The following is a 12525-nucleotide window of genomic DNA, read 5'->3' as shown; positions in this document are numbered from 1 at the left end:
TCTCTACTCTGAGGAGAGACCTCCTCACCATGCACCAGGAGAGAATGGATCTGGAACTTAGGAGCCAGTGCAAGAAGAACCCCAAGCTACTCCAGCTCCCACACAGAGGAGATCCTCATCTCATGACAGAATGGAATCAGAGATCTCTACTCTGAGGAGAGACCTCCTCACCATGCACCAGGAGAGGAGGGATCTGGAACTTAGTAGCCAGTGCAAGAAGAACCCCAAGCTACTCCAGCTCCCAGATGGAGGAGATCCTCATCTCGTGACAGAACAGAATCAGAGATCCCTACTCTGAGGAGAGACCTCCTCACCATGCACCAGGAGAGGATGGATCTGGAACTTAGGAGCCAGTGCAAGAAGAACCCCAAGCTACTCCAGCTCCCACACGGAGGAGATCCTCATCTCGTGACAGAACAGAATCAGAGATCTCTACTCTGAGGAGAGACCTCCTCACCATGCACCAGGAGAGAATGGTTCTGGAAACTAGTAGGGTGGTGGCATTGGAAAGTATTACTCAATGCTTGAAAAAAGAACATAAATAACTTCATTTTAATTGTCCATAATTACTGAAAATTAACATATGACAAATTGTTCTATGCTGATTTATGACAGCCTTAAAACAATTTCTGTATGAAAGTAGTTAGAGCAAAATGTTCTACTTCCAAGTTAGGTGTAAGTGTGGACAAGTGCATTATGTATTTATATTTTCAAAGAGGAAATCCAAATTTAGCAGTTATATTTCTGTTTCATTTTATTTTCTCATCTCATGCTGCTTTTATTTACCTATGCAACTTTTAGTATTGACCATAGAAAGTTGCCATTGAGTGGCAGGCGTTCAAAGCAGTTAAGAAAAGACTATAAGTAAGTATTATTGACATTTAAAATATAGTTAGCACATTATGTCATTAATAACAGATGTACATATACTTAAATTTGGTCCACTGCTGGCCCTTGCTGGGAGAAGTTCTAATCATGAATTTTACTAATTTGTTCAAATTGTGAACATAAATTTGCTGCACTGCTGTGCTGGCCTCTAGAGTTTGGAATATCTAAGTTTGGTTGATGATGGCAATTCTAGTCAGTTGAGTGTTACAGTATGGTATTATTTCATCTTATATTCAGTATGTGTAATGTAACAAAGCTGGATTTGACTGTGTCAGTCTTACTGCAGAGTAGCTAATAGATGAAGTGCACGGTACAGTTGGTCATAAGGTCGTGAGCTATGTTGCATGTTATTTGAAATTTGATGTTTGCAGTAACAGCAAGCAATTTAGTGACTAAATGTTGAACTAGAAAACAATTTAACACTGTCACTGCATAAAAACATCACTAGGAATTAGCATCTTTAGATGTATATTAAGAGTTCTCCTTCAGTACCAGGTCACATGAGAGACCATATGAGATTGCGCAGCGCAAATGGGTTTCAGAGTAAACTCTGGTAGAAGTTGAAGCCTTTCACATCAGCTCTTCAGTTTTTGGAGTGAATTTGTGTGTTCTTGTGTTTTGTGAGTTTCTTGGACATTAGGAGTTGTTGAATTGGAACTTTGGATGATTAATGCTTGCTGCATGTAAGTGTCAGTTTGTCAAGTTCTTCTGTTCCCTATCTTATGCCCTATAATGGCCAAATTGCAAGATGAATTGTTGGGTCAGTCTTCATCTGCCTGAAAGCAGGAGTTGAGAACCAGAAGCGTAAGTGAACAATGGGGAAGAAATTGTTTCAGAGGAAACAATCCCGACTGTTGAATGTGATAACACTGAAAGAAAGAAAATTTGTGATGGCATCTCTATCGGCAGTCCAAAAGGAACTAGAGGTCAAATTGACAAACTTTCCACAAGTGTTAGTGCTGACAAGGGTGGCAAACTTGCCAGAGTGTTCAAAGTTTCTGATGAAACAGAGCCATGAATTGAAACAGAATTGGTAGATATAGTGGGGGGTCTGCTTAGCACATAGCTTGAAGAGAAGCAAAAGTCACAGACGTTCAATAAGCATGCCTGCCTGGAAAAGTATCCCAAGTTGCAACCACCCTATATAAACTGTGAGATATGGCATAGAGATATATACAACTAAGGAAGAAGGTTGTGCAGTAAGTGAAGGTAAGTAAATGATCAGGATCACTTACTACACTGGAATCTGTCAAATCCGCACTTTCTCCACAATCCTCTTGGAGTCTGCCAAAACTCTTCTAAATCTATCATTAAAGCTTGTTTCATAAACCGAACTCTCTCAATTATTGATTACGGACTAAAATAACACTCCCAACAATCACATGGTAATGTCAGCATGTGTATGACTGCTGAGCGTTGAAGGTGTATTGTGTACTATTTGTGTAGCCATTAGTGATAGATACCATGACCAAGAGAAGAGAAAGGATATGCTGGTTATTGCCTGTTGGTAAGTATCCACGCTAAAATGTCATATAGAGCATCAACTGATGTCTACATTATATATGCTGACACTAGCAGGTAACATATAAAATACATTAGACTTCAGGACACTGAAGAACAAAATGTTTTTGACAGAATTGAGGCTATGACAGATCTCAGAAGGAATGTACTGAAATCATCACACAACAAATCGGCAAAGATAGTAAAGAAACAAACAACATGCTCATATTTCAGTATATGAAATAAAGGAGAGTGGTCTTGTCAGGATCCAAGCAAAGGACACCAGACTCAGAAGAGGCGGCCAAAATAAAGGGACAAAAAGGTGTTTGGAGGGAACTGTGTCCGAAATTGATTCTGTGATGTTCAAATATAAGATTTCTTTTCAAAATGAAGAAACAAAATGGGTTCAGGTGTCGGACATGACACTCTTGACCAGACAGAAAGAAAAGAAGAGGGTAAATAAGACATCAGAAGGTAGATACAATAAAAATGGTAAAGACTTTTGTTCCAATAAATGGTACGATGTGTTTTCAAAGTTTTGTTTAGATACCATACCAAAATATTTTGCCACTGGGCATATGTAAGGAGGATATTAGACACTTCATAAATGTAATATTTAAAAATATATGTATTATTATTAATGAATTGGTATGCACATTCTCCATTTGAGGATGTTTCTGTTTCTTATACAGTGTAAGGCATGTCATTTCTTGACATCAATCTTTTCTGAAGTGTCTCATTGGTAAATGCCACATTGTACATGCACTGATGACTGTTTGAGATGCTATGAAAATGTGTACATGCAGGACACAAGACATAAATGTTAAGAGAATTGGAACTGGAGGCTTTGTTTTACAACCTGGAAATTGTAAACAATGAAGGAGAGGGTAACTGTATGTTCATTGCACTGGCCTAACAACTCCAAATTCACGATATTGAAACAATCAGCCACATACAACTAAGGGAGAAGGTTGTGCAATATGAAATAAGGAAGAGTGGTCTTGTCAGGATCCAAGCAAAGGACACCAGCCACATACAACTAAGGGAGAAGGTTGTGCAGTATGTGAAGGTAAGTAAATGATCAGGAACAATTACTACATCCGTCAAATCCAGACTCTGTTGGAAGCAGTTTTCTCCACAATCCAGACTCTTATCTGAGTCCCAGCAAAATTGTGCTAAACATATTATTAAAGCTTGCTTCATAATCCGGACTCTCTCAATTGTGGATTATGGACTAAAATAACAGTCCTAACACTCAAATTGCTATGAGAACTTTGCTTGGAAATTTGTACACATGTAGTTGAGTAAAATAACCAGAATCAACTGCTATGTGAATAATGCTTTGTAACCTAACAAACAGGAAACCATTTCTTTTAGTTTTGTTCAAATAATGGTATATGAGTCATTCTCAAAATATGCAGATATTTCCTGTATCAGGATTAAAATCTTGATTAAATCTTAATCTAAGCCGTTATTTTTGTTCACCTTGCATGTTTAAGATATCATCTTTGTTGCAAACCTATAAAAACACACCATATAAATGTAGATTTAAATATTTTCCATGAATTGGAAAGTGAAACAGCCCTTTTTTCTTGTATCCAGGTGTGAAAATCTAACTTTCTGTGTGTGTTGCTCTGTAATTTAAGCTTCAAAATGATTTTATTTTGCAGTATTTGCAACCATAGAGCTTCCACCAATTTCATGTGGTTGCATAGAACCTATATTCCAATTCTATATTTAAAAAATAAAACTTTTTCTTTTGTATACAAGACAAATGTCTTTGCTGTAACAGTTCCTCAACAGTCTGAAATACTCAATGATCCCTTGACCTATAAAATTGGAACTTCCTGTCATGCTCATTAGGACATTCTGCTACGTCACAGTGCTTCCGGTTCCCATGAGATTGCGCAGTGCGATCGAGCATCAGTGCGCTTTTTGCTATCGAGTGAAATTGACGTGGTCAACACTATTAACGGTGAATTGTAGTTACGTGGTAACTACGGGTGTATATTCACATTCTCTCTGTTATCTCTACGTGGTAGAGATGGTGGTGATCACAGAGAAGCACAGTTTGAGGCACTCAAACACGTGGACATTGTTTACTTTTGTATGAACTTTAACCTGTCGTGGACAGGTCATAAAGTAGGCCGCAATGGCGGACAGAGGCTCGAGTGCGAGCATCTCTGCGGATAGTCATGGGACAGTGTCGGTCCATGATAAGGTTGTTGAAGCACCTTCTACGTCCTCGCGTGCGAGCGGACACATTGGGAAATCGAAGATTTCCGTACAAATTCAACCACCCATGACGGATGATGGAAGGGACATAGGGGGCGCAGCTCCCAATATGGCGACCAAGATGGCAGCGCCCAGGAATTCGCATGCTCGAGAGACAACTAGCACTCCTCGCAGTGACTTAGTGGAACTAGGCCAATTGCTGGCTAGCACTATGGCAGACATCAAATCCTCTATTACTCAAGGCTTTGCCGAAATCAAAGCCAACGCTCAGATGTCTGATGCAGACACAGAGGAAACGTATGCGTACTATGTACATGATGAAGATAATGAATATGATGACGAGTATGCAGGCCACGAATCTAACGGTGAGCATTCCACAAGCAAAACAGTGGATCTAGTGGAGAAATTATTATGTACCGACAAGGTGCATACACTCACTAGTGATGATAGTGATACCCTTTTGAAAGATATTCAAGGGGAACTTACTGCTAAAGAAAAGACTAGCCCTGCTATTCACCCCACCATGGCAGAAATTGTGAATGGCCTGATCTTCAAAACGGAGCGGCCGGATGAGGAGACAGTCAAGAAGAAACTGGACGGCATCGTTCGACCGGAAAATTGTCCCTCACTAGTCCCTACCAGAGTGGATGAACTCATCTGGAACCTGATGAGACCAGTAACTCAGACAAATGACAAGAAGGCTCAGAAATGTCAAAGCATGCTTATAAAAACGGTGACAGCGATAGCGTCAGCCACAGACAAGGTATTTAAGCTCAAAACGGCATTGAGCACTCAGGAATCGAACTCCTCAACCCCAATCTTGGGAGACATGAGTGTGATCATAAAAGAACTTATTGATGCCATGCAAGTTGCCAGCTTTGCAAACTTTGAACTCAACATTCGCAGAAGAGAGCACATACGACCAGATGTCAATGGCAGCTACACATCGTTATTTTCAACCAATGTGCCCATCAACAACTACCTATTTGGAGGTGATGCCGCCAAACGATTGGAAGACATAGAGAAAGCCAATCGAGCTGCAAATAAAGCGAAGCCAAACCGAGACTTCACTTGGACACCCAGAAAGAGAGGGGGACGTGCTCGATACATCATCAGAGGTCGAGGGAGGGGATACAGAGACAGTCCCTATCCAGCTTTTTTAGAGAACAGAGGGGGCTTCCGGCGCGGACAGCCCCATGCAGGCCCATCAAATGCCAGCAAGACACGTCGGCCCAGCAGACATTAAATCTGGACTCGCAGGTAAATCAGCATTATGTACAGGGACTGACTTTGATCCCATCAGCATGCTTTACTGCAGGACATATTAGTCAATTTGTATCCCAATGGGAATCCTTGACATCAGATGAGATTATCCTTGACACAGCTTCTGGTTGTCATATTGATCTTGTGGTGAACAGTCATGTGCAGATACCCACTCCTAGAACTGTCAGGGTAAACACAACTGATAAGCACATTATTGATGGGGAAATCTCTAAATTGCTAGAGAAAGGTGTGATAAAACCCACACTGCATTGTGACGGGGAATGTGTATCCCCCATATTTCTCAGGAAGAAGAAAGATGGATCCTATAGGATTATACTTAATCTTAAGCAATTTAACAGCAATATTCAGTATGAGCATTTTAAAATGGAAACCTTACAATCTGCTGTCAAATTAATGTCCCAGGGGTGCTATATGGCAAGTATTGATTTGCGGGATGCGTATTATTCAGTGCCTATTGCAGAAGAGAAAATTCCTCCGGTTTGAGTGGCAAGGGATACTCTATGAATATACTTGTTTACCCAATGGACTGGCTTGCGCCCCCCGTAGATTCACTAAACTACTTAAACCTGCTTATGCTACACTCAGGCAACAAGGCTGCACGGTGGTTCCATATCTTGATGACTCTTACCTCCAGGGAGATACCAAAGTAGAATGTGCAGATAATGTTAGGCGGACAGTCACGTTACTCCAAGACCTGGGATTCATCATACATGCTGAGAAATCTAAGCTGGTACCTACTCAAGAGATAGAATTCCTTGGATTTGTGCTCAATTCAGTGTTCATGACAATACGACTGGCACCCGAGAAAGCACAAAGAGTAAAGCTAGAGTGCTCTGTGTTGTCAGATAAGCAATATGCTAGAATTCAGGAAGTGGCTCATGTGATAGGTCTGTTAGTAAGCAGCTTCCCTGGTGTCCAGTATGGACAGCTCCACTACCGAGAACTTGAACAGGCAAAAACTGTAGCTCTAAAGAGAGTGTGTGGCAATTATGATGCAACCATGATCATTACACAAGCCATGCGTGACAACCTAGATTGGTGGGTAGAGGAGGTTGAGAGTGCATTTAAACCAGTGTTAATTCCAGCTCCTGAGTGTACCTTGTTCTCAGATGCATCACTAGCTGGTTGGGGGGCCCATCTAAATAATCAGACAGCGAATGGGCGCTGGACAAGGGATGAGAATCAGTGTCACATCAATGAGTTAGAATTACTGGCATGTTTCCTCGCCCTCCAATCATTGTGCAAGGACAAAACCCACTGCCACATCAAATTACAGTTGGACAATTCTACGGCTATTGCATATATAAATTCAATGGGAGGAAGCAAATCACATAACTGTAACAAAATAGTGAAGAAACTTTGGCAATGGTGCATAGAAAGGAGCATTTGGGTTAGTGCTAGTCATATACCTGGCACTTGTAACATACAAGCTGACAAAGAATCCCGCATTTTTGATGATAGAACGGAATGGCAGTTACTTCCTAGTGTGTTTGAATCTGTGGCTCAATTGTGGGGCCTACCTGATATTGACCTGTTTGCATCTCGGCTTAATAAACAATTCATGCCATATGTAGCTTGGAAACCAGACCCAGCTGCTAAAGCAACAGATGCTTTCTCTATATCATGGCAGAACTTATATGTGTATATGTTTCCTCCCTTCAGTGTGATACCCCAGTGTCTCCAGAAGCTGAGGAAGGAGAAGGGGGAAGCAACCATGGTGCTGCCGAACTGGCCAACGCAGCCCTGGTACGACACGGTGCTGAGGATGCTGGTGGATCATCCTCGTTTTCTGCCGCGCAGGATGGACCTGCTGAGGTTGCCGCACAACAACTCTTTGCACCCGTTGAGGAAAAAGCTGCAACTAGTGGCATGCCGCTTATCAGGGAAGCCCTCACGCTCCGAGGCATTCCGGAACGAATTGGGAAAGTCATCACCCAATCATGGTGTGGTTCAACTCAGCGACAATACCAGGTTCACCTCCACAAGTGGGAGGCATATTGCAGTGAAAGGGACATTGATCCACTTCAGGGAACTGTAGCTGAGTTACTTGGATTTCTGCATGTACTGTATGAACAAGGTCTTAGCTACAGTAGCTTAAATACAGCTAGGTCAGCAGTAAGTGCTTTAGTCTCAATTAGTAGTGGAATTAGTGTTGGTTCGGACCCGTTAGTATGTAGATTTTTGAAAGGTGTGTTCCAACAGAGGCCCACCAGGTCAAGGTACAAGAACGTGTGGGATGTGAGCACAGTATTCACATACATTGATAGCTTAGGAAGGAACTGTGAACTGACCTTGAAATACCTGACTCTCAAGTTGACAGTGTTACTGGCACTGGCCACAGCTAACAGACTACAATCTCTGCAGACTTTGGATATCCTAAACATGAAAATGATGGATAACAAAATTGTGTTTGTACTCAATAGACTAAAGCAGAGAACACCTGGTAGGCCAGCACAGTTTGTAGACATAGATAGATTTGAGACCGAAAGCAATCTCTGTGTCTATCGGACTCTAAGGGCATATTTAGATGCCACATTGGATTTAAGGGGAGAGGAAAAACAAGTGCTGATTAGTTTCCAAAAACCCCATAAGAAAGTCGGCACATCCACTATAGCAAGGTGGATTCGGCAAGTCCTTGCAGCGGCAGGAATAGATACTTCGGTGTTCTGTGCTCACAGTACGAGGGCGGCAGCCTCTTCAGCAGCCAGTGTGGCACAGGTGCCGATCACGGACATTCTGAGGACAGCGGGTTGGACATCAGGCCAGACATTTGCCAAACATTACCGGCTCCCAGTTGACACTGGTACCAGCAATATGTATGACACAATTGTTACTGCTAGTCAGGAAACTCCCTCCAGATTAGATCTCTAATCACATTGGTGCTTTTTGTATTAATAGGACTACAACTGCAACACAGTGAACACACTTGTGTCGATTATTGCATGATGGTGACTTATAGAACTTGGTTTTAACATGTTTAATGTGCATGTATTCTAGTCATTTTACTAGTTGGAAATTAGTGGCAAGTGACAATAAATGGGTGTTAATTTAATGAAGAGTGGCTTCCTGTGATGATTTTATGACACCAGGTACCTTTCAAATCTCATGGGAACCGGAAGCACTGTGACGTAGCAGAAGTTTACAATTAAACGAGACTTACCTGTAAGTTGAAGTTTGGTTGGGATTCTGCTACGTCACAGGAGTGCTGGAGGTTAACATGCCCTCCTCACTCCCACCCTGTTGGCCAACGCGGTTGGTTAGCTCAAACTCACTGGTGTCAACAATCTACTTTAAATACTGATGCTCGATCGCACTGCGCAATCTCATGTTAACCTCCAGCACTCCTGTGACGTAGCAGAATCCCAACCAAACTTCAACTTACAGGTAAGTCTCGTTTAATTGTAAAATTCTGGTTGAGAGCAAGGAACATGTGGTCTTGATGAAAAGCCAAATGTTTGTGAGAAAACCAGGTTCAAAAGGTAAGAAATTGCAAGCATTTTGAACATCTGTCTTTGAGATAACGCAAATTCACATGGAGCTAGATATTTTTCAGTAATTATGTTTTTTTCAATGAATTAGAGACCATAATCACAACTCAGTTAGCTGGCTTAAAAACTATAAGGGACTAGTCATTAATACTTTTTGGTATAATGTTTCATGTTTTGTCTTTAATGTAACAGTCTTTCATGTAACTGTTATTTTGTTATTTGAAAGACCATAAGTGTTACTGCAAAGAAATATTGCTGCTGATTTTTATATTATTTACCTTTTTGAACAGCAGTATCATTAACAGCTGAATTGAGGAATTGCTCTCAAATTTCTTCCCTTACTAGAGATGAAAATAATTTGTTATTTATAACATGCATTACGTAGAACCTCCTTTTCTGAGAGACTGTTATTGTAAAGACACAATCTGTTACTGCAAAGACAATTCAATACTGTTTTTGAAATAAGATTATTTCTGATAGTATTATGTTCAAAAAGGCGCAATCATATTTGATCTTGAATATAATATTTTGAATGAAATTAATCATATCAACATATTTGCACTTGTAATGTTTCCGAAAGTGCAATTGTTATTTAAAAGACACAATATGTTACTGGAAAGACAATCCAAAAGTGATCTTCAGCAAAACATAACAACATATTTGTGTATAACATACACATTTTATGAAAGTTATTGTGATGTAATTTGACAGAACAATTCACTGAAGCATCTCACTTGTGTTTTTCAGATCTAAAACGATGGGAATGACAAATGCTGAGAGGCAGAGAAAGTTTCGAGCAAACAGAGACAAGGATCCTGCACGCAGACAGGCTTACTTGGAGGCGGGGAGAAAGCGTTACAGTGATGATAAAGAAAAAGGTTTGCGAAAATCAACAAAAGAACTTCCTGAACGAGAGAGAAGACAGCTGAGAAGAAAATGGAAGAAGCAAAAGAGAGTTCTACGAGCCAAACAGAAAATCGTTGCTGAAATGATCACCCCACCAATGTCGCCACTGTCACCGAGATTGCCATTGTCGCTGGTATAAGTCCAAAGTTCAAGACAAAGACGACAGAGTCAGAAGAAAATTCAGCGAGACAAGGCTCAGTGTTACAGAGACAATAAAGCTCTCAGACTGGAACTTGAAAAGGCAAAAAAGCAAGTTTTAATGTATAAACAACGGTGGCAGAGGACAAAACAAGATAATTCCAATAAGGAAACTCCTAGGAGCAAAACCAGAAGACTCATTAGAAATATTTCCAGTAAAACAGCCAGAAGGACGCTGCTATTTCACAGTACTCTCATTGAACAAATGAGTCAGTGGTATAAGAAGAAATCAAGGAAAATCAAACAAGATATCTCTTCCATGGTTACAAGTGGTGCAATCCTAAAAAAGTACAAATTTCTCAGCTATGCGCGAACCACTTTTGGAATTAGAGCTAGAAAGTCATCAGAGACTACTAATCGCACTTACCTGTCACTGAGACAATGTCAAAAGGTCAGATCTTTCTTTGAAAGAGACGACAACTCCCGACTGTTGACAGGAAGCAAACAGACGGTGACACACAAAAAAGAAAAGAAACAAAGAAGGATTCTGAAAGACAGTTTGAAAAACATACATCTGAAATATATCTCGGAATCTAAAATGTCCATTGGATTTTCAACTTTTTGTCGATTAAGGCCATTTTGGGTATCATTTCCAAAACCAAGCGACAGAAATACATGCCACTGCAAACTATGTGAAAATACACAATTCATAGCTACTTCATTGAAAAATTCAGGTGCAACTACAAGTGCTAACCTTCACTCTATCATCAGAGAAATGGTCTGTGATGAGACCTCGCATGCTTGCATGTATGGTGATTGTGTTGTGTGCAAAGATCAACGATTGGTGTATGATAAGAAGATCAAAGATGAATCCGTCCAATGGTCTGCGTGGACAACAAAGAAAGAAAAGCGACAAATCAAACAAAACAAGAAAATTATTGAAAAAGATGTCCTTGTCACTGTGAAGGGCATTCAAACTGGGTCGGTGTGTGACCTCGTCCAGCAGTTGGAGAAGGATCTTGATCGATACAAGAAACACTGCTTCAATATCCGACATCAGTTCATGTATTTCAAAGAAAAAAAGGACAATCTGAAAGACAATGAATGTGTCATTCATGTAGATTTCTCTGAGAACTATGTATGCAAATTGGCCTCTGAAATTCATAGCATGCATTTTGGTCCCTCGAAGAAGCAGCTCTCTTTACACACTGGAGTGTACTTTGTCAAATATCAAAGTGGTCCACAAACTTTCTGTACTGTATCAGAGAACCTTGACCATAGTCCTGGAGCAATTTGGGCACACCTTCAACCTGTCTTGCAAGAAATCAAAACATGGTATCCAACTATTGACACATTACATATATTCAGTGACGGGCCTACAACCCAATACAGACAAAAGAGAAACTTTCTACTTCTTTCTCAAAAATCAGCCCAGTTTGGATTCGCATCTGCATTTGGAACTTTCAAAAGAAAGGCAGACTCAAAGGTGAAATATGGACAAGACATAACATCTGCAGAACAATTTGTTGAAGCCACTAGGGAGAGTGAGGTAAATGTGATCATCATTCCACAAGAGAACATTGTTCAGGGACTGGAGGCACTGAGTCAAATGAAGCCAAGACCAATCAAAGGCACCATGAAGCTTCACCAGGTTTGCTGGTTTGGGTCTCAAAATGTTATCTTTTACAGGAACCACAGTTGCATCTGTAAAGCACCAAATGAATGTTCAGATCACAAACTGACAAAGCACATCATTCAGTCAGGTCCAGAAACATCTCCAAATCTCAAAGATGATGTCTACAATGAATATCTAGATACTTTAAAGCATTGCACGAGTTTCACTGAGCTTCAAGAACGATGCATAGAGATTGCAGCTAGAATAGACTACATTGAGATACAGGAAACCATCACCCTGCCACATGAAAACCTCAAGGTTGACACCCCTTCGATGAAGCTATTTCCAAATGACTTGGATGATGTCAGGGAGTTATATCCTTGCAGTGTGAAAGCAGATGGAAACTGTTTGCCTTCTGTTGGAAGTCTATATGCGTATGGAACCACTGAGAAAACATCCGAAATGCGAGTA

General features: G+C 40.7%; 1 protein-coding gene across 1 annotated transcript; it reads left to right on the top strand.

The window, feature by feature from the left end:
• Positions 1-6340: 6340 nt before the first annotated feature.
• On the top strand, positions 6341-10440 carry LOC137295323 (uncharacterized). The gene is made up of 3 exons (XM_067826639.1): positions 6341-6958; positions 7570-8723; positions 10143-10440. The coding sequence occupies exons 1-3, from the start codon at positions 6341-6343 to the stop codon at positions 10438-10440; spliced, it is 2070 nt and encodes a 689-aa protein (XP_067682740.1).
• The last annotated feature ends 2085 nt before the right edge of the window (positions 10441-12525 follow it).

Source organism: Haliotis asinina, chromosome 8 (genome assembly GCF_037392515.1).
Source record: "Haliotis asinina isolate JCU_RB_2024 chromosome 8, JCU_Hal_asi_v2, whole genome shotgun sequence".
Taxonomy (NCBI): domain Eukaryota; kingdom Metazoa; phylum Mollusca; class Gastropoda; order Lepetellida; family Haliotidae; genus Haliotis; species Haliotis asinina.
This window is presented reverse-complemented; position numbering and strand designations above follow the sequence as displayed.